Source organism: Pseudonaja textilis, chromosome 2, assembly GCF_049901715.1.
Source record: "Pseudonaja textilis isolate UNSWEBS1 chromosome 2, rPseTex1.2, whole genome shotgun sequence".
Taxonomy (NCBI): domain Eukaryota; kingdom Metazoa; phylum Chordata; class Lepidosauria; order Squamata; family Elapidae; genus Pseudonaja; species Pseudonaja textilis.
Window position 1 is genome coordinate 126,405,730 of NC_141991.1, and position 23,743 is coordinate 126,429,472.

At 36.0% G+C, this 23,743-nt stretch overlaps 1 protein-coding gene across 1 annotated transcript in view; it reads left to right on the forward strand.

Moving 5' to 3' along the window:
* Positions 1–323: 323 nt before the first annotated feature.
* Positions 324–23,743, forward strand: part of LOC113443129 (sodium channel protein type 8 subunit alpha) — a 49,506-nt gene continuing 26,086 nt past the window's right edge. Inside the window, exons 1-12 of the mRNA XM_087925166.1 lie at positions 324–408; positions 2,548–2,676; positions 5,345–5,436; positions 10,040–10,261; positions 11,164–11,227; positions 12,782–12,923; positions 13,759–13,965; positions 16,123–16,410; positions 17,303–17,662; positions 20,972–21,107; positions 21,538–21,776; positions 22,765–22,938. Of these exons, the coding sequence (XP_087781292.1) occupies positions 329–408; positions 2,548–2,676; positions 5,345–5,436; positions 10,040–10,261; positions 11,164–11,227; positions 12,782–12,923; positions 13,759–13,965; positions 16,123–16,410; positions 17,303–17,662; positions 20,972–21,107; positions 21,538–21,776; positions 22,765–22,938 (2,133 nt within the window). The 5' untranslated portion in view covers positions 324–328. The remainder of the gene's footprint in view (positions 409–2,547; positions 2,677–5,344; positions 5,437–10,039; positions 10,262–11,163; positions 11,228–12,781; positions 12,924–13,758; positions 13,966–16,122; positions 16,411–17,302; positions 17,663–20,971; positions 21,108–21,537; positions 21,777–22,764; positions 22,939–23,743) is intronic.

The following is a 23,743-nucleotide window of genomic DNA, read 5'->3' on the forward strand; positions in this document are numbered from 1 at the left end:
GCACAAATGAGTTCAATTCCAGTTAAGGTTCCCAAAACACTCCTTTGTCCTCATGTGGCTGGGTTCAGTATAATCTAAACTGCAAAAAGGTGTAAATCCTTCTCAAACCAAAGTCAAAACAAGGCATATTGTCACATTTGTTATCAGGAAAGTTTCAAATCTACACTTTATTAGTACTAACTATTTCCTGGGCGGGGTGGGGGGGAGTGTTTGATTTTTGTTCCCAAATTTAAACAAGAGCTACCATCAGCTTGATGTTCCTTTGTTAATGTCAATAGGAAATTTCTTATCTTTTGTGCTTCCTTGACTTTGTTTTACAGTATTTAGCATGATCATTATGTGCACTATTTTGACGAACTGTGTGTTCATGACTTTTAGTAACCCACCAGAATGGTCCAAACAGGTGGAGTAAGTAATAATATTTTTGTTTGTTTCACTTTGATTGTTTATAATATCTAGCAATTCTTTAAAGTAATAGTTGCCAATTTTGAAGGAAAAGCGTGTCATATATAAACTTCCTGCCCAATATGGCTTAAAATATCAAGCTGGGGGTTAATTGAACATGTTCTCACTCTTGTCATAAATGTCTCTCAAATGAAAGACAGGATGCCTTCTGTTTAAAAAAGATAATTATTAGATTTATTTATTTTTAGTCTATATTGTCTAGTTTTTAATGTTTAATTGGTTAGCCAACATAATTGCGAGTGTTTTGACTTCTTGTACAAGCATAACTAGATCTCCTTTCAAACAGGATTAATAGCTGAGATGGCATTAACAGGCCTGATGGATTTTTGTCTAGAATCTAATAAAAGAGATGTTTATTTTCTTGGGTCAGAAATGGCTTTCAGTAACAACAATGGCACCAAGCAGACCATTTGGGAATAATAGGCATTGCTATTTGAGTCTTAGATTATGATGCCTGGAGTCTGCTGCTGGAGTCTGCTGGGGTGTTGTGCTATGGAATTCCTACAATTCATCCACTCTCCAAAGCTTCCCCACTGGAGAAGATCACAAGAAAAGCTGGTTCATAATGTTGATATGCAATTTTTTTTCTTACCACCTGATTGGGAAATAACAGATCGCTCCAAATGCTTACCTTCAGGCATTCATTGGTTGAAAGAGATATAATAAATTAAAACTGAGGCCTTATCTTAAATGTCTTAGGCCTGGATTACCTGAGGGAATGCTAGCTTCTAGATCAATCTTGGCAACTTTAAGATTGCAACTCTCAGAATTCTGCAGCTTATATACTGGAATTCTGGGAATTGAAGTTCATGCATCTTAAAGTTGTCAAAGTTGAGAAACACTGTACTAGATTATGCCTGCCTAACAGTGCCTTCTCCATTGATTTTCCTAAGCTCTGGAATGCACTCACTTTTGAAATACTGTAAAGGATTCTTTTTAATCCTTTAAAAACTCAAAGGTGTATTTTTAAGGATTTTTAAATGGGATTAAGATAAACTGAATGGTATTATTTACATGTTTTATCCTTGTTAATTGCTAGCCTACATATGTTTAAACAAAACAATTAATGACTTATGTTTGCATGCATCAACAAGGTAAACATTCTTTACATTTCTATTTATTATGAATGAAGAACCATGTTCCTTATGCAGTATGATCACTCTATCTTAATTCTTCCTGACAGTTGGGAACAGCTAAAAAAACAACTTGAATGGTTCCATCTGTGATTTGTTTAGCTTATACATGGGCAGGCTATATTATGTATTTCTGTTTTAGCAAGCCCTGATCTTAAGGCAAAAATATATTTATTGTATTTATTGATCTAATTTATATAGTTGCCCATCTCTGGGTGAGTTGCCAGTGTTGTAAATCTTGACTTATAACTTTTTGGAGTGAGGAAGGGAGGAAACAGGGTCCTGGGTTACATTATAATGCTAAATGAGATACTGATGAAGCAATTCAGGTTGTTTTTTATCCACTTCTGTTGCCAGAAAGCATAAACAAATATTGTCAACCAGATGCCTGAATTCTCAAAAAATGTAGTTTATTGTTGGTACAAATACCAACTAATGCCATTCCAGTAGTACATGAGATTGTATGCATATATTTACACACAACTATATACATACATACATACATACATACATACATACATACATACATACATACACATACATACATATATACATACATATGCATGCAGCTTTGTATGACTTCATGCAGATCATGCATAGATTCTAAGTAGCATCACTTCCTGAATGTGGCAACATGGTTGCAGTCCTAATATTATACCAGTCAAGATCTATATAGTTTTATTAAGTCAGCAGAACATTCTCTCCCCCACCTTCACTGCTTGTGCAACACATGACAGCTCTGTAGCAATACTGCAAATCTGTTCTGTTAAAATGTTCCTTAACAGATCCGCTTTGGTCAACAAGATTTTGCAGCGTTATCCAGAAACTAAAAAAGGATTATAAAATGATTACAGTCAATAAATATTCAGAATCTTGGCTTTTGAAATGTAAATATATATTTTACCCTCCATTATAAATACTATTCATCATTATTCTTTACTTTCAACAGGTATACATTCACTGGTATATATACATTTGAATCCCTTGTGAAAATTATTGCAAGAGGCTTCTGCATAGATGGTTTCACTTTTCTTCGTGACGCATGGAACTGGCTAGACTTCAGTGTCATCATGATGGCGTAAGTGCAGCAATTAATGTTATTCTTGTCATATAATAACTATAAGTGAGAAGAAATATATATACTTTTGAAGTAATCCAAAAAGAAATAATTGGGTTTTTTTTAAATTATTCTAGACTAATGACTTGTAAGTTATCTAAAATGGCTTCACATGTAAGATATGAAGATCTTCACATCTAAGATACAACATTCTGACATTAAGGTGCAGGACTGAGAAACTTTCTTCTTCATAATATTACTGTGGCAATATGCATTTTGGAAGAGTTTTAGTTGGCAATCTGTTTTGCAAGCAGTCTTAATTTTTCTTGACCTAGATATTTCAGATGAGTTGGAAAATGAATCTGATTCCTGGATTTGCCTCAGGTTTTTCTATTTATTTGTTTGTTTGTTTATATTTTGCATTTCTTTTTACTTTTGTAGCATATAACAAGTAAGCAAAAAGGAAAACAACCTATTATAGCTAAAATGTTATATAATGTATAAATACAATTACTTGATTCATTTTGTATATGGGTATCTCTTAACTAAATGAGGAATCAAATTCTATGTTGTTCAGATATTTTGGTCGGCAACTCCAATAACCTTCAATACTTAGGCATTTGGTTGGGTTTGTATGTCCAAAATATATGAAGACCACAAGATTGCTAACTTTTGGTTTAGATGAACTAACTCTAATTGAACTATATAGAGTATTCACAGGAGAAAAATTCAAACTTTCAGGATGTTTTTAAAAGTAAAACTCTTTTTTAATGTTAGCTAACCTCAGCATTTAGCCAGTAGTGGGAATGAATTATTTTTTGAAAATCCACAATTTTTTTAATACGTTACATCATGTTTAAGAATAGAGACCTTAATTTTAGCTTCTCTAGTAAAATCCACTAAAGATTTAACAAAAAATAGGTCTCCTTGGTTCAGTGGCACTCCCACAATCCCAATTACAGGTATTTGTAATGTTCCTTTGAAGTCCAATATTTTCTCAGACGTGTACCGATAAACCTAGTTTAGCGATCACAATTGCAATTGGCAACTCAGTTGTCAAGTGGAATAGTCGCTAAATGAAATCACAACAGTGCTTATAATCTGATTTCCGCTTTCCTTTGTTTTACATACCTGAGTAGGTTGTAAATGGGAGGATCGATCACAAGTTACTTTTTTGTCACTGTTGTAACTGTGAACTAAACGAGGCAATAATTAAACAAAGACTACCCATATAGCCAACTGTTCTAATGCTCAAATTTAGGCATCTCTTAAATTTTCTACTGATTCTTGGGTCGGGGAAGAGGAGTCTGAGACAGCAAATGCCATCACAGCTATATACTTTTTAAGTGACGTTGACTTTAAAACATGAGAAAATCTTGTTACTTTTTTCCTGTGGAGCTGACGTGATGCTCATAGGTGAGGAAAGAGAAAGGAAGAAAGCAGACAGAGAAGGTAAATCATAATTCCTATAGAATACCACAGTGGCACTTTCCCGCTTTAGGGAGACGACCTCAAAAAACACTGAATCAGAGAAATGTCATGTCTGCAGCTGACATCCCTTGGCCATGTAAGATATTCCAGAATTTGCCTGTGACCAAAGTCCCCCATAATGAGAGGGCCAACAGAACCAAACAAGAACTTTGTAGTCTATGATCCTGTACTTCAGTTTCTGTATAGCATATATGCTGGTGTGATGAGCAGGTGTTCTTATAGGAACAGACTGTTAGTAGAGCTGATCTGTTGTATTACAGTTCTTTTCCAGGAAATAAAGGACGGCCATATGATTTGAAGCAAAAGCAATAATAATCTCACATCAACTGAAAGACTAACACATTTTTATGCCATTTCTTTTATCCCACAAAAAGAAATAGTTAGATTCTTCATCAGTTTTTTTTAATACAACAGATGACTGTGGCTGGTTTTGGGGTCCACATGCCCGGAATAATTGATTCTTACCTCACCTTACCTCAATTTTCTCTAGAGTTGGAAGCAATTTTTTGTTACTTTATGCTCACCCTAATCTATGTAGAACTTTTTTTTCCACATTGCCCATTGAAAAAGGGTGATTTTTTAAAATAAAAAAAAATCGTGTTCTAATTGCTATTATTCTGGTTAGCTTCTCTCATTATTTTTGTGATGCTAGATCACTTCTTTTTCTATCTTCTACTTCTCCCCATGACCATATTCCTACAGCTGATGAAGAGAGTCAGTCGCTCATATTTGGGCCCATATCAGAGAAGTCCTTGTCAAATTATCCTTATTAAATTAGCTGACCTGTGATAACTGAAACACTTCAAATTGTCTTATTTACAGCTTTGTTTCTTCTCTCCTTTTTTAAACACTTCAAAGTATTTTACATTTGAAAGATGTTTCTCTGCAATTGAAGATTACGCTCTTCTTTTTGAGGCAGGTGACCGCAGTGGTGCCATTAACTCTGGTTTAATTCTGCAGGTATATAACAGAGTTTGTAAACCTAGGCAATGTTTCAGCTCTGCGCACCTTCAGGGTACTGAGAGCTTTGAAAACTATTTCTGTAATTCCAGGTAAGGCAGTTTGGTGTTAGGTGTTGGGTTGCAGCTCCCTGTGAGTGATGTACTGCTGTTTGTAGTTGTTGTTTTATTCCTCGTTCCCCTTTTGGTGTGTGTTATTGTCATTGTGTCTCTTTTGTGTGTGACCTCCCTCATTGCAGATATGTCACAGAGTTTGTGGACCTTGGGAATGTGTCAGCCTTGAGAACTTTCAGAGTTCTCCGAGCTTTGAAAACTATCTCTGTCATTCCAGGTGAGAAATGCTCTAAGAATGACCATGTCTTGCATTTTTCTTTGCCTCCCTTTGCCTTCCTTGTCACATTTCAAAAATGGCTGTGGCACATTTCTAATAGGCCTTGTGATTTGCATGAGCATAAAATATAGTATGATTGATCCTCAACCAATCAACTCAAAGCACTGCTGCAAAACAAGGGATTATAATTCTGCTAGTAGAATAACTTTATAGTTTCAAGTGTTTGGTAACTCAGACGCATTCATTTTTAACAGTTATGTTTTCCTATTATTACTATTTTATTACAGTTCAAAGATAAGAAAAGTAAAATACAGTGACAATGTGCTGATTAGGTTAGAAGCAATAAATAAATAATAATAAATGAGAAAATAAATGAATATATTCATTTGTGAAAATTTGGCATGAGTATTTATTACTCAATAAGCACATATATTGGCTTCCCAATTAAAATTTCCATTACATATTAAACCCATCATGTCACAACTTTGTCCATGATAAACAGGACATTTTCTTAGGTTGCATTCACCTCTAATGGATGAAGCAATCCTAAAGCAAGGCAGTGATACAATGCCTAGGCTGTCAGTTCAAATGAGCTTTCTAATTTCAGATCTTAGATCTAATGCAGAGACTGTATATTGTTCTTCAAAATCATAAATGATTGAAATGAAATGTGATCTCAAATAAATAAATATCCCATGCACTTGTTAATTAAAATTAAGTCACGTATTCTATTCTGCCTGCCCATCTTTTTAAATGATCTGATGGATAACAGAATAATTAAAACATTGCCTAGCTCATTGGTGGCAAACCTATGACTTATGTGTCAAAAGTGACAGGCCATGGTATTTTGAGTGACACACTAGCATTCACCAACACCTGACAACAATTCTCAGAAGTACGCCCTTTTTTCATGCAATTTTTGGAGCATGTGGAGATAGCATGAAAATGGGACATGCTCTTGTGCGGTCTCTAGACCCACCAGAAGTTGCATGCGAGAGCCATGAACTCATGGGACATCCAGAACTTCTGAAAAATCACATGAGAATGGGGTGTGCTTTTGTACAGTTTTCAAAGGCTGCAGAGGTTGTAAAAGAACTTTCTCCAAAGCCACTTCAAAAATAAAGGCCTCATATGACCGATAGCTTCCCTGAATAGAGGCCTGTCAAGAGAACACCTCCTGATGATAAGTGATGCATGGCAGATGCTGGGGCCACAAGGTGGCCATTTTGATGGCAGTGGCACTGCTAGGGCTGAAGTTAAAATTGCATCAGTAAATTAGGGACAAGAACATCTTTAAAAAGCCTACTTAATAAAAGCAAAACAATGAGTACAAATGATTGCCTTCCCAACAAATGTAACCTCTACAAAATACATCAACCTTAATTCTAGATATTGAGTAGTGGTAGTAAAATTGTAATAGCAAAGCAGTGACATGTATCCAATAAGTGACAATAGTCCATATGCCTGCAGATGCGGTTTTTCAAAGGCATCCCTTACATTTACTTTGGGTTGGTCACAGTAGACCAAACAAGATATAATAATATGCAATTTTTAAAAATTACAATAATTCAGTGGTCTGTTTTCTTAGTGGGAACACTGTTGGTTTTAACTGCTGATCCCCTTCCAGTTATGAAAGGAATGCATACAGATCCCTAATATCAAAGCAGCATTGAGCTCTGGAAGGGTCATTCATTGTCACTTATGAAAGGAACACTTGCAAAAGGGTAATTACAAGCTTAAAACAGAATAAATCGGAATGAGTAACTCCATCCCAAAACCTTCGACAGTGGAGAGCTTTGGGATTTTCTTGAAAGCAACAGTCTGGAAATATTGATATCAATTACAGCTGATATCAAATATTTATATCAATTACAGAATAGACTGAGGACTTTGAATCAGGAAATGAATGAAATGAAATGAAGAACTGGAAATAATAAAGACATATCCAAAAATGGTTGGGATAAAGTGAGAAATTAATAAATTAGGCCATTTAGTGGCTCATTACTGGGCATAATTCATGCCTAGTAAATTATAAATTAGAATAAATGTTAATGTCATTTAATTAAAATTACTGTGTATAAGAATTAAATGTGCAAATAAATTAAAACAAATAAATTAAAAGATATGGCTCATAATATATATCTATTGGATATAAATATTTTGGTTGATTTGATGAGAAGTCTGCTGGCTGAATCAAAAGTTGGATAGTACTTGGATCAAAAGATGAGGGTTAGTTCATCACAATGAGCTGGAGAAAAACGATGCTATTGTGTCCAAAAGGCTATTTTCTGACTTTCTCTTCTCCCATACATATGCAGATACTTGTACAAGCACCTGCATGAACACATACATAGAATCTGAATGCATCCTGAAATATTTGGAATTGTCAAACAACCTTAACAAACCCTCAAAATGGGTGATTTGCTTTTAAATCCTATGTTCACCAAATATAAAAACAAAAACTAAAAAACACAACTAAAAATACAAAAAGTACAGTTTGGGCAATGAATTTAGTAGTAATATGCCTGAGTTACTCCGTCAAGTAAATTATCCATTATTAAATATGGAAATGCAAAAATCAGTGCAGTCTTTTAAAAATAAACGTGTCTAAAACTATTGCCAAGTAATCCAGAAAGTACATAGCAGTATATAATAAGCAGTTCTGGAGTAGCCCAAGCAGTGCTTTAGTATATGGTTGTTACTGTGGGTTCATCATTTCTCCTGAATGTGTTTACAGGTAGAGATTGTAATAGTCATGTCTTATATTGTTAATCATGTGAAAAGGCACAGAAAGCTTCAAAGCCAGGCACAATCCTTCATTTTTGCAGTATGCACTTGTAGAAGGCACCTGGCTGTAATCACAGTAATCCATATCGTGGGTTATCTGTTATAACCCAACAGATTTGGAGGGAAGAAGATTGCAAATAGAGTAAATGATTGATTCAAAAATACAGTGAAGTAGAAGTGCTGATAAAGCATATAACCCACTTCCAGTTTTTAGCACATTTTGATTGTTAATGGTTCTTGTAATCTATCATACCTAATTACCCTGATTTTCTTCTCTCCCCTCCCCCACTTTCTTATTTAAATTAAATATCACCTTAGCTATTCATGCATATGAAGAGTTATAACTGAAATGTATTTATCCTGACATGTTCAATGTACTTTCCTATATCTTGCAAAACTTTCAAAAACTTTCAGAAAGAGGAAACAGAAGCTAGGAGCATGTTGAAAAAGAAATCTGTTTAAGCTCTCATCAATTAAGTTGGCATTCTGCAAGATGATGCTGTTCATTCAGTTAAAATCAAATGTTTTGTCCCTTTGGGCATGCCAGAAGTGTAGATATGGAATCATTTTTTGGATGTACATTCTTAAGGCAACCCTAGAACCAAAACATTGAGCCAATTCTTAGATTATTTTCATGCAATAGGGTTGAGTGGGTAAGGAGACCTTGTAGTGTAGATGCTTAAATCTCTAAAACCCTTTTTCAACCCCTTGCCTCAACGTCTTAAGATCTGGTTTCCAAAAGAGCATCAGCTGAATCAGAAGTCTTTTTGATTAATTGATTTGCTGTGATTAGAGGATGACAAAGGCTTGGGGGGGGGGGTTCCTTCTTCACAGTGGTTCTAATAAAAACTCCAACAGCTGTTAATGTAAAAGCCAAACTCTCCTCGATATAGCTAGCTTCTGTCTATGTGCAGAGACTTTGACTTCTGCATATAGTTTAAGAAACATAAATGTGAAAGTATGGCATCTTACGCAGAGTATTTTCAGTTTTTATCTGTCCAAGATTTGCTCTCTGAGCCATTTATACAGTGTCTCACAATTCTCTGAACAAAATGACGTGAAATTTGTCTCATTTGGAATGCTGAATATATGCTTACATGTAAGACTGTGATATCTGAAAATTGACTGGGGGCAGGTATGCTCTGAATGCTCTGTTAACTTATTTCACCCTTCCTTTTTCATTGTTTAAACAAATTAACAGTATGCTCGGCATTCATGACACTGATTTCTTAGAAAAAAATAAAAGTGAAGGTGATTTTCATATACTTTTTCGTGAATGGCTGGGAAAGTACACACCAGCACAATTGAATATTGTACTGTGTAAGAAAGTTCTCACTCCTGGCAATCCTGCATTATTATCCAGAGAAATCCATCTTGGTGGGGAAAACTTCCTTTCCTTGCTTCCTTTTTAACCATTGATCTGACCAACTGTATTAAGACGAGAATCTTTTATCTGGTAGCAATTGTAGGCAGCTTGTATTATATCTATCAATCTTCCGTGTTTTCCATCCTGCTCCCTCCTATTAATATAGATTTCTTTGGACAAATAAAAGAACATTCCAAAGAGCCAGGAAATTTTGGTGTATTATTCAGTTGTGCTGATAGGTATATCCATCACCACTTATTGAAAGTTAGACAAACTTATGCTTTTTTCCCCCATGCCACTCTTTTATTTTTATTCATTGCTTTTTATCTTGTCAGTCCTTACAGATCATTCTGTTTGTCTTCACTTATAATCTGATCACCCTAAAAGGCTGTTTTGTGCTTAGGTCTTTTTCCACATAAATGTCATTACTCATTTGTTTCCTATTTCCAGGCCTGAAGACTATTGTGGGAGCTTTGATCCAGTCTGTGAAGAAGCTTGCTGATGTGATGATTTTGACTGTGTTTTGCCTCAGTGTGTTTGCTTTAATTGGGCTACAGCTATTCATGGGGAATCTAAGGAACAAATGTGTCATCTGGCCCATCGATCTCAATGAGACCTACCTAGAAAATGGCACCAAGGGATTTGATTGGGAAGAATACAGCAACAATGTGTGTAGGTGCTACCTTTTGCTGCCATCATTTTCTCTGTCTATATTAACTGTAATATTTACTGGACTACCCCCATGAATACTACTGTACTTTGAATGGCAAATACACATCTTGACCTCTACTTGCTTATCTTTTCCTTAACAAACTATATTTGCATATTGTCTTCTTAAAATTCCTTTGATGTTCTGTTAGTCTTAATCCCTTTAAATATGCTGTCTATAGGTATAATATTACTTTTATAGTCATTGTTCTCTTGGTTTGGCAAAGTGTATGTGTTTATTAATAATGATTTAAACCAAATAATACCTTTACAATTGATTATGATTGTCGGAATGGCTGGATTTTGAGACTGGTTTAAAAGGTAAATGCCTGAGCACAATATAACTGGCATTAGAAAATGAAATTACAAATCTTCTGTCAGAATAGTGCTTCGTATTTTCAGGCTGGTAGCGGATAATTCAGCAATAGATGATCATAGACATGTACCCTTCCCAAACATACTTGCTTCATGAAATGGCAAAGACTCAAAAGCTAGCACTTTTTAAATTTATTTGGTGTGATTTAAAACCCAAATGTTTTCCAGGCAAATTATGAGAAAATAAAAAGCTAAGAAAAATAAGGATAAAATATACAGTAAACTCCAAGCAATACTCAGAGGATTCTATTCCTCCATTTTCCAATTCCACCCATTTAAATTTGCAGACTGTATCTAATCTCTAGGGTTTAATTCCTAAAACATAGAAGAAAAAAGGTATCTTTGCCAGATGATAAAAGATGGCAGTATAGACATCAGGTGGCATCCTTTCTAATATTCCAGTTTAAGAAGCTGTAGATCAAAAGTGTATTTGATCTAAATGTCTGTGTTCTTCCTCAATATTCTTACGTGTTTTTCTTTATCTCATCCAGCAAATTTTTACACAATACCTGGGTTTCTTGATCCATTGTTATGTGGTAATAGTTCTGATGCAGGGTAAGTTTTCAGCTCAATTGAGCTGTCTTCTCTCTTCCCCACAGCCACTCTTCCTCAACTAATGGGAAAATAAAAGTCAATATACATAGATTAATCCATATATAGACTTAAACTGATTTATTTGTAAAGCAATCTGTCTACCCAGTACTGAGACACCTTAGGCTGATTGAAAAATTAACCTGTTTCTTTTTTATTAATAATAAACTATCTGAGAACCATGGTGGCATAGTGGTTAGAATGCAGTATTGCAGGCTAATTCTGCCAACTGCCAGAAGTTCAATCTTGACTGGCTCAAGGTTGACTCAATCTTCCATCCTTCCAAGGTTGATAAAATGAGAAGTCAAATTGTTGGGAGCAATACACTGACTCTGTAAACCGCTTAGACAGGACGGTAAAGCATTATGAAGAGATATATAAATCTAAGTGTCATTTGTGACCTCATATCTGAATAGGATGCTCACTCAATCTTAATTACTCATTGCCTCAAGTCAAAAGAAATGGAGTACTACCTTTCAGATGGTGAGCCTGTGGACAAGAGACATTGCTTAAATGAGGTGCTTTACAAATTAACTCTTTCTTGAATATTTGTGAAATATTGATGCAGAGACAAGCACCGTCCAGTTGGTCTTTTATTTTGTTTCTCTGTTAAAGTTGTATTTTTTTCTTTGTCTGAGATGGCATATTGGCTTGGTACAGAAGGAATTAAGATTGCCATGACCAACCAGTATATACTGTACATGTCAGCCTTTTGAAACTGACTAGATCAGGTTTCACAAGAGTTTTTTGCATTTGGCTAAAATGAATAGAATTTATTTTAGTTTTTGTTATCCCACTTTTATTATTTTTATAAAAAACTCAAGGCAGCAAGTATACCTAATTTATTCCTTCCTCCTCCTATTTTCCCCACAACAACCCTGTGAGGTGAGTGGTCCAACGTCACCCAGATTATTTCCATCCCTAATCAGGATTAGAACTCATTGTCTCCTAGTTTCTAACCTGGTGTCTTAACCACTGTACCATATTGGCTTCATGTTGTAAATCTGGCTGTGTTTATCCTTCACTTGCTCTTATACTCCAGGGAAACAGGAGAAATCAGTCTGAGTCTCTTCTTAATATTTTCCCTGTTTCCATTTTGGACATGTCACTATAACCTTCTATGAATAGTTTCTCCAAGGTCATCTCTGTGGTTCCCTATAATATGACTTTTGCATATTTGCCTATAGAATATACAACCTTTTCTTATTTGATTGATTAGGGGTTGAACATCAACATCTGGGACTTATCAAAAACAACCAAAAATGGGGGAGTCTGTCCTGGATGAAATCATTCTAATAATGTTGAGTCAGTAAAAATAATATTGAGTCAATAAAAACTCCCAATAGCCATACTGAATGCAAGCCTTTGCCTCATTCCTGTGATAGTATCAATCAATTTTGCACAAAGCCAATAGTCAAAAGAGGAATTGTTAAAATGATTGTGGTCAGTCTTTGCTTTTGGAATTTGATATTTTCTACTCTCCCAAATCTGAAACAACTCCTTCCATCTTGTCTGCAGCCAATGCCCAGAAGGATACACATGTATGAAAGCAGGGAGGAATCCAAACTATGGCTATACCAGTTTTGATACTTTTAGTTGGGCCTTCCTGGCCTTATTTCGTCTCATGACTCAGGACTTTTGGGAAAACTTGTATCAATTAGTAAGTATGTCTCTCCATGATCATGTTTCTTGCCTTAAATTACAGATGGGCAATGTTTTAATGGCTGGAGCTGAGTGTCCAGAGCCTGCAATGGTTAAATTTACAATGTCAAGAAGGTGGGATCCAGAACTGTGTGTTTTTTCTCTATTGCAGGAGGGAAGGTTTGGAATTTTCTGGGCTCTGTTTTGGGATTTGGATAGAAATAAATCCAAGGCTTGCACTCTAGCTTTAAAGGTTCTTCTCTCAAAATGGCAAGACACTGAGCCATTTTTCCAGCAGGATTGTGAACTCCTGGGTTCACAATCAGGGGCTCAGGAATTTATACACCTCTGCCCTGCCCCGTCCTGCCCTATCTATCATTTACAATTTGAAGGATGGATGCTTGACAAAAGCAACTTCTAATGCTTGAAACGTTAACACTAAATGGTAGCTTGCTGTTATTAGGTACAAAATAATGTTTGTACTAGACCTATGTGATGATGGTGACTTGAATTAGCTGCTGCAAAACTTCAGCTCTGGTAGAGAGAGGTATAGAAACATACAGTGTGACTGTTTCATTCTTGAAAAGATTATCAGTTTCCCAACAGAAAAGTCGTTGAGAAATGAAGCTCCTAGCCACAGTGGCCAGTCTTCTATTGAGGCAGGACAGCAGAATACATCAGAAAAGAAGGAACAGGATCTTAGAAGTCACTTGTAGACAAAGCAAAAAGTTAATTCCAAGTACCAGGAATACTAGAGATACCTATGCAATGAGGAAGAGGCAGCGCAGCATAAATTCTTCTTTTACTTGGTGGTGCAGTCAGGAAATCTTACAATTGCCTTTCCTTCTTTACAGACATTGCGAGCTGCAGGAAAAACCTACATGATCTTTTTTGTCCTCGTTATTTTTGTTGGGTCATTCTACTTGGTGAACTTGATTTTGGCTGTGGTGGCTATGGCCTATGAAGAACAAAACCAGGCTACATTGGAAGAGGCAGAGCAGAAGGAAGCAGAATTCAAGGCCATGTTGGAACAACTGAAAAAGCAACAGGAGGAAGCCCAGGTTTGCTTCTTTCTTTCGTCTTCCCCATTGTTTAAACAAACAGTGTTAACTATCAATACCCAAATCTTGTTTCCATCCAAAAACTATGCAAGTATTTTGAACCATTTAATTCCACCCATTATCTAAACAATGGTGTCACTTGTTCTTTCTTGCTTCTAATCCCAGTGATAAGGAAAGTTGCCTGTACAGGTAGTCCTCAACTTACGACCCCAACTGAGCCCAAAATTTCTGTTGCTAAGTGAGACATTTGTTAAATGAGTCTTGCCCAATTTTAAGATCTTTCTTGCCACAGCTGTTAAATGAATCACTGCAGCTGTTAAATTAGTAAAACGGTTGTTAAGTGAATCTGGCTTCCCCATTGACTTTGTCAGAAGATGGCAAAAGGTGACCCTGGGACACTGCAGCCTATCAGAAACATGAGACAGTTGCCAAGTGTCTGAATTTTGATCACATGACCATGGGGATGCTGCGGCAGTCATAAGTGTGAAAAATGGTCATAAGTCACTTTTTTCAGTGCCGTTGTTACTTTGAACGGTCACTAAGTGAACTTCAGTTGTAAGTTGTGGACTACCTGTAATCCTTCAGTAACAATACAGAAAGTTGATGCTGAAGCATTATCCTTACCAATGCAGAATTGGAAGTTGGAAAGTATTCAGTTCTGATTAAACACAGTGATCTCGTTCACATGACAAGCTGTGCAAAAATTTGGTTAGGAATATGGCCTGAACCTAGCCTGAGTCTGTGATTGACGTTAAGGCAAAGAGTCTTAATCACCATCTGAATTATGGCCTGCAAAAATAAACTATTTCTGGAGGAGCATATATATTGTTCTGCTTTTCACAAGCTCCATCCTACTGATGGCACTGCACTAAAGAACTGCTGGAAATTCCTAAGGAAAAAAATTAGAATAGTCATTAGGCACCTCCATGAGAAAGTTAGGAAATCTGCCCAGAAACAGAGAAGAGTCTGCCAAAAGTTAAGGTGCATTTTGAGGTAAATGTCTTCAACCAATCAAAACCACTGATGTAATTTAATAGGGCACATATATACACCTGTTGTGAGGGCATGCAGGAGTTTTTCCTTTGTCACTCTAGTCCAGTGATGGCAAACCTATGACAAATGTGTCAAATGTGACACACCTTAACATTTTGGGTGGCATACTAGTGTTCACCAACACCCAACAACAACTATTCTTAAAAGAATGGGGTGTACTTTTTGTGCACTCCGGACTCTCCAGAAATAAATTTATTTTACATGTGTTTTAATTTTGTAATTATTTGACATTTCTTTATATATAACAGTACATAGCACAAGGTTTGTGTGTGACAGGCCAGCCAAATCAAGTTATGGGTTTTCTAAATTTTTGATACACAGAGCCCAGAGGGTTTGCTCTGGTCCCAAGTATGAGCTCTACAGAATAGAAATAAAGTTTTGAATATGTTCCTACCCACCTTTGAGTAATTATTAGCTAAGTCGCACCAGTGAAACAAACCATCAGCTTGGACTGGGCCAACACTACAGGGCTTATACAAGATCTAGACTTTTTTCCTGAAAAGCTTCTGATTCTGGTCAAGCCACCATATTCCTTATTCTTGTTGTGAAGAAATGGTTATCCCTATATCTCATGACTGGTTGACATATTAGACAGAAGGGGAGATGGCATAAAACTGCTGTCAACTAAATAATATGCAATGTGTCCTATATAGAAGTTAGTACTATGTGTGAACACACTCAAGGTTTAAAGATTGGAAAGTGTTTTCTCCCAAGTTCAGATAGGCCCAGAACCTGCCTGCATTAGGTAAATCACTGTGAACTTTGCCAGTTGTGAGATTATATGAAATGGCCTCTTTGTGGCTAGACTGGATGGGCCAATCCCTGAGGAAAAAATGTGGAGGGCGGCTTCTACCTTGCAGAAAAGATTTTTTTTTCCTCTTCTACAGAAATTCTTCATAATTCATGCCTGATGACCACATTTAATTTCAGAATTATAATTTATGGTGATAGGAACATTATTTGGTTGTTGTATTACTATAGTTAGAAAACTGAAAAGAGACATGATTTTTGCTGATTCACTCTCCTGAATGCCTACTCTTTGCTTGATCCTTTGTTAGTCTATCACTTTCCTGTCCTTTAGAACATATTTCTCTTTTTTTGAAGGCTGCAGCCATGGCTACCTCAGCAGGGACCGTGTCTGAAGATGCTGTAGAAGAAGATGGTGGGGGAAGGATGTCCCATACCTCTTCTGAGTTCTCCAAGCTCAGCTCTAAGAGTGCCAAAGAGAGACGAAACAGAAGGAAAAAGCGGAAGGAAAAGGAGCTCTCAGAAGGAGAGGAAAAGGGAGATATTGAGAAAGTATTTAAGTCAGAATCAGAAGATGGAATGAGGAGGAAGGTTTTCCGCTTGCCAGACAACAGGCTTGGCCGGAAGCTCTCCATTATGAATCAGGTAAAGTGTCAGTTCCACAAGCAAAAATTTCCACATCTAAACTTTACATTGTGCCACGGCTGTGTGAGAGAAGGATGGACTGGATTCTTTAGCTACCTTTTCAGATAACAGTGCAACATGTTCCCCTTTTATAATCAGCGTTTTAATTTGACTCTATGCATGCAGCAATCTTTGACACAATGAAGGCCTTGCTTCTGTTCCTTCTCCACTTTGCTTAAGCTTTACAGCTACTACAGCTACTGTAGTCCTCGACTTACAACAGTTCATTTAGTAAGTGTTTGGAGTCACAACGGCACTGAAAAAAATGACTTTTATGACCATTTTTCACATGACCGTTGCAGCATCCCTATGATCGTGTGATCAAAATTCAGACACTTGGCAACTGACTCATATTTATGACGGCTGCTGTGTCCTGGGGGCGGGGGGTGTTATGTGATTGCAACCTTCTGACAAGCAAAGTCAATGGGGAAGCCAGATTCACTTAATCATTTTACCAACTTAACAACTGCAGTGATTCACTTAACAACTGTGGCAAGAAAGGTTGTAAAATGGGGGAAAACTCATTTAACAACTGTCACTTAGCAACAGAAATTTGGGGCTCAATTGTGGTCATAAATCGAGGACTACCAGCAATCTGACAAGTTCAAGTAGTAAATGGGAACAAGAAGCTACAAGAGGAGTGGAATGTAAATTATGTATTTGATTTGAAATATTTGCTCAATTGCTTGACCACAAGCCAATAGTACATTTGTGAGGTATTTTCATGAAGAATTTTTTTCCTTTGCAACTTTTTTTTTAATCCAGGGTGTCATTTCCTTCACTAGAGGTCCTTTATGGATTCTTGCCCATTGCACAATTCCAATTTTGCCTTCTTGTTTGTTTTCCCTTTCAGTCACTGCTTAGCATTCCAGGATCCCCATATCTCTCTCGACACAACAGCAAAAGCAGCATTTTCAGCTTCAAGAGAGGGTTCCGAGATCCTGGGTCAGAGAATGAATTCGCCGATGATGAGCACAGCACAGTGGAAGAGAGCGAGGGCAGGAGGGATTCACTCTTCATCCCAATCCGAGGCTACGACAGGAAAAGCAGCTACAGCGGTTACAGTGGTTATAGCCAAGGAAGCCGGTCCTCACGCATTTTTCCCAGCATTCGTCGGAACGTGAAGCGGAATAGCACTGTGGACTGTAATGGTGTGGTCTCCCTGATTGGTGGCCCAACTTCCAACATCCCCAGCGGGCGTCTTCTGCCTGAGGTGAAAATAGATAAGGCAGCTACTGATGACAGTGTAAGGAAGTCAGTGAGTAGATAGTCCAGGCATGGCGGTCTGCCCTTTTTTCTGCTTTCCTGTATGCCGCCAAATGGATCCCTGATGGAATGATTAGAAATTGGTTTGACATATGATCGTCTGAACTTTCTTTCCAAATTATTCTGCTTTTCATCCTTATTTTTCCTCCTACCTATTCCCATTTTCTTCCTTTGAACTTCTAAGAAAATAATGGCTTGGAAGATTTTTTTTAAAAGGAATATAATCCTGATAAATGTGCTATTTGTTGCATCAAAAATGTGAAATGATCTAAAAAATATTTAGAAAAACATCTGGGTATGAATGAGGTAGAGGAGATATTTTTAAATCCCACATGTATAAATAGAATTAATCCCATGTAATGTTTTCCTTACAAATTATTTATTTCCTTTTTCAAGCAGCTTTAGTTCGTAGTTTAAAAAGCAAGAAGATTGAAATAAAATGTAATGCAGGACCCTATACTGTATACAGGTAGTCCTCACTTAATGACCTGTTGCTTAACAACCATGTGAAGTTTCAACAGACACCCACCTCCGCAAACAAAATTAACTATGATCCAATTTTGAAGTTCTGATAGTTCACGCGCATGCACACACGTACACAAGCACAAAGATGTGGTCACACTGTCGCATTTTGGGTGCTCAGTAACCAGTTTGTATGTATGGCTGTTTGCAGCATTCCTTGATCACCTGACCACAATTTTCAATTAATTTTTTTTAACAGTTTCTGGTATTTACTTCTGGTTTTCAGCAAAAATTGTCCATTGGATAAAATGGATTTGCTTAACAACTATGATGTTCACTTAATGACCACCTCAAAAAAGGTTATCAAATCATGTGATAACCCACTTAATGACTTCAATGGCTCAGTGATGGTGATAAATTGAAGGCTACCTGTATGCTGCTGGTTAGAACTTCCACAATAATTAACTTTTAGCTATACAGGCTGCAGATATTCTGAGTTGGGTTGTGAGATGCGGGGGGAGGGGTTAGAGGAGCAGAGACTTCCCTTCACTGCTCTGTAATCTATAAATAATGGCATTATTTCAGAATGTTCAGGGTACTGAGAAAAAATATCATTTTCTCATAATGAAAACAAAGAGACTATGGGTTGTTCTTCACTCATAATATGTCAGGCTGAATCCCAGATCCAATCGAGTTTAATCCTTTATTTGCTTGCACCTAATGGACAAAATCTTGCCAAACTAAAGTTATAACCTTCTATCCTATTAGATACAATTTGAGACATTCTAGGGTAAGGCTACACTGAACCTCTTTCCCCCTTCCCCCATCAAGCTCAGAACTATGCTGTCTTTTAATCTGGGCCACTTTCTGGGACAGCTCTGAGTTTGCAAAATACACCCTCTTGGCTGCTGCAGGTGCACATTCCATCCCCTAATAAGTAGCTCTTGTAATTTAGAGTGCTGTAGAATCTCCTTTAAAAGATGATCAACAGAGTTTTTTTTCTAGGGCACAAAATTATGCTGGTTATTAAAAAGAAAGAAAAGCTTTGCCTAAAATAGCTTTGTTAAAAATGGCAAAACTCTCCATTAAAAAAAAACCTGTTATTTATTGTCTCTCATTCTTCATTAAAAGATACATGTTCCTTCATGGATAGAAATAGATTTAGTAAGAATTCAGAACATATTTATGTTAATAAAGGTAGAATTGGGGAAATATTAGGAGGTTTGTTTATTTCATGTATGTTTCTGCTATTTCCCTTCTATATAATAAAATATAGAAGATTAAAATATAGCCGCGAAATTACAACCCATTGACATTTATGCTTAAAAATAAAAAAGAGTAAAGGAGATGGGGGGAAATCAGATACATCGATCACCTGCACACAGCAAACCTTATTGGTATAAATATTTAATACAAATGTATATTATTTGTATTAAATGTTTATAACATTGATATATGGTTTATTATCTCTACATCAATGATATAAATACCATTATTAATATTCAGTGCAATTTAGGCTGACAAAAGGCACATGAGTCGGGAGTCCCAAGTTGGACTAGAAAAGTGAAAGAAAGGATTTATGTTGTTGCCTAAGACAATATTTCCAATTAAGATCCTCTCTCACTTTCTTAAAGTTTCAATTTTTTAAATGCCAATTTATAGTAATACAGCTACTTTACTACTAAAGTAAAGTGAAAACTTCACCAGTGGCAGAAGAAACACTAAGAAAAAGTTATTTTGTCTTTGGCTGATGTGCATAACATTGGTCTTGCTTCTCATTTGTGAACTCCAAGCTCTTTTTTTCCAAGCACACACACACACACACACACACACAAAATGAAATCCCAAATGTCTTTAATACTTGCAAGCAAAATTAAATCATTCCTCCCTGAGAATGTTTGAAGCCTTTCCTAATTAATTTCAATTTAGTTCCTTCCCTTTTCCCTAGTTAGCATGTTAGTATACTGTTTTAGAATTTATTTCTCTAACAGCATGCAAAAATTACAAGTTGCTAACAACAGCATGATGCATGGAAAAACATTATGAAATATATTACTATGTTACATACCAGTTTCCTGATATTTTCCTTGCACAGGGACTTCCCAAGCAGTACCTTTGTTCAACTAATCACTACATATGAGAAACCATTTAGGGAATATTGAATATTCTCCAAATAAACAGTGGATTCCAAACAGCAACATATGTAGACCCTAAGCAACAGATAATGAATTTGTCTGTCTTAAAGCAATAGTGAATCAAATTATTTGTAATACAATATAGTTGTGTTTGCCTCTAATTTTAGGGAAGCATTGAAGGAATCAGTCGAAATTAAGTTGCTACTAGAATCAACCATAGACAAACACAAACAATATGTCTCTATGTTTCTATTTATACCTACTTAATTTTCTTTAATTTCATAGATACAAAACTGCACTCTACATGATGATCTAGGGATATTTAGGATTAGGCTAGGTATGCACAATTTGAAAAATTCTTCTAATATTTTTTTGTTAACTGCCAATTCTGAATTTGACTAGAACTAAAGAGGAATATTGTTTAATCTTTCCTCATGGATACTTTTTATGATCCAAGTTTTCCCATTAATTGTTTTTATTCTTGCAGAGGAAAATATTTCCCTGCAGCAAGAAAAGAAACAGGGGGATAATTTTAATAGTGGAAGCAACATCTGCAATATAATCTAGTTCTGATAGAAGAGTAGAAAACAAATTCTGTCTTTTCAGGCAAAAGCCTCTTTAAAGAGTAATATTTTAAAGAACACCAATGGATTTTGCAGGCAACCACAGAAGTAGAGATTAAGAAGAAAGCCACTGGGTCACTTCTGGTATCAATGGACCAACTGAATGCTTCATATGGAAGAAAGGATCGAACCAATAGTATAATGACAGTCATAACAAATACCCTTGTAGAAGGTATGTTTAATAGGAATGTATCCATTTCAACAAGTTCATACAGTCACTATATCTCTAAAGATTATTCCCTTTTCTGTTACTTAATCAATCAGAGCAAAACATCATGATAAATACATGAACATTAAAAGTATGCAGGTCTTATAAAGTTACAATGTTCAACAACATCCAAGTCTCAGTTTATATGCATTCTTTGATTTATCAGGCATGTATATTTTGTGTCCCATTTTTAACATGCTCATTGTTATATATGTTTTGATTTTTTTTAATATCCAAAAAGAATAAATCTATAAATCTGAATTAGGGGTAGCAGAGCCAGCAAATTAAAAATGACTCAGTTCTGCCATTAAGTTTCTTTGAATTGTTTGAATGTTTGAATAAAGTATGTGTTCATTAATGTTAACTTGTTTCTCATTTTATTGTGATGATATAGAACTGGAAGAATCCCAAAGAAAATGTCCTCCTTGCTGGTACAAATTTGCTAATACCTTCCTCATTTGGGAGTGCCACCCACACTGGGTGAAGTTAAAAGAGATTGTCAACCTGATTGTCATGGATCCTTTTGTGGATTTAGCCATTACTATCTGTATTGTTCTAAATACTCTTTTCATGGCAATGGAACATCATCCCATGACCCCACAATTTGAGCATGTCTTGACTGTAGGAAATCTGGTAAGCAGTTTCTGCGTTAAAAATTTCCCAGTGGCAACTGGAATGATAAAAAACAGTATTTATTCAATTTCACTACTTTTATTACTTTATAAATCATTCAAGGCAGCAAAGATACGAATACTCCTTCCTATCCCTATTTTCCCCACAACAACAACCATGTGAGATAGGTTGGACTGAGAGAGAGTAACTGGCCCAATCAGCCAATCATGCCTAAGATTGGACTCTGTCTTCTGATTTCTAGGCCAACACCTTCAACCACCACCACCACAAATCCAGGATACCTGATTACTATTTTGAGAGATTAAATTATTCACAACTTCTTCATCAGACTAGAAAGCTGTTGTACTTTTTTAGACAAATTCAGAAAATGAAGGTGTACGTGGTTCCACAAAACTCATTTCATACTATTGCCCACAGGGCTATTTTGGGACCATCACAGTTTTAAATGAGATAATTGTGTGCTTTTTAAATACTCATCAAATCAGATAGAGAAAGGCCAGGATTGCACCTATTTTATTTTTTAATATATGAGATGACCTAGGGATTCCTTCCAGTTTGTTTTGCCATTAAGAAGGACAGCACATTTATAGTAAAATCATTTATAGCTTTTTAGTGAAGAAGGTTCATCCTGCTTCAGGAATAACCCTACATGACTTTTTTTTTTTTAAAAAAAACCAATGTCCCTAGTATTGCTGTTTATTTTACTTTACTTTTATTATTTTATTTTACTTTTGAGAGATGGTTGAATATCAGCTGTACTTCTCTTCTTCATCCCACAATGGGATTTCTTTGGAAGATTAAAATCTCAAGTTGGCTCCCAGGAGAATTCTTGGCAGATTTTCTCTAGGTTTCTTGTGGTGAAACAAGCATTCAAATTCTAGAAAAAATAATTGTCTTGATAGCAAGCTGCAGCTAGGGATTTTTTTTTCTTCCCTTTGAAGTTGACAAACCTACGTTAATTTGGTTTAAATGTTCTCTTTCTTTTCAGGTTTTTACTGGAATTTTTACAGCTGAAATGTTCCTGAAACTCATAGCAATGGATCCCTACTACTATTTTCAAGAAGGGTGGAACATTTTTGATGGATTTATTGTCTCGCTCAGTTTACTAGAATTGATGCTAGCGGATGTGGAGGGGCTTTCAGTGCTGCGATCTTTCCGATTGGTATTCCTTATTTATTTTACACATTGAACATTGCCTGTAATGTATGTTTATCTAGATATAAACATAAGAAACTGCTGTTAGGTTCCATGCAAAAAAATTACTATGTGCTAATGACGCTTGAGAGATTGGAGTTTGTTAAATGCTTTAATTTGTAACCAGAAAAGTTTCTTGGGGTCTCTGTGATTTCTGTCTATGGTTTCTGTAATTATATTGCTCCATTTCAAATCTTCTATAGATGAATGAAATAAACATGGTTGCTTTTAATGTTGCCCTCTTTCTAACTTTTTCATCCAGTGGAATAATGGAGAAGTACATAATTGTTATGATTCTCCCTAACAGGGAGAATCCCAGTACAGGCCTTTAGGTAGTACAGCTACAATACTAAAGATTCCCCAAACCATGAGTCTCCATCATTAATATCAGTGTATCTGATCTTTCTCAAATAGCGCCTACGAGAATGATCTGAGGGCCACTATAAATATTCATACAATTGAAACTAATAGAAAAGGAGTGTACATTGGAGAAAATTTTACCTATGATGGAGAGAATAGGAGCAGAGAAATAAAGTGAAGTGGAAAGAAACAATATGGTGAAAAGCCAGATTATCTCTGGAGTGTTATTGTTGTAATTATTAACATTATGTACACTTCAGAAGGATGCCAGTGGTTAAAAAGAACCACATTGTTAATCGAAATGAATTAATTGACAGACAAAATATTTTTACAGCCTGTTAAAATTGCTTTTATAGTGCTATATGGTAATATGTAATATATAGAAGTAAAATTCCTAGAAGAATAAACAATAT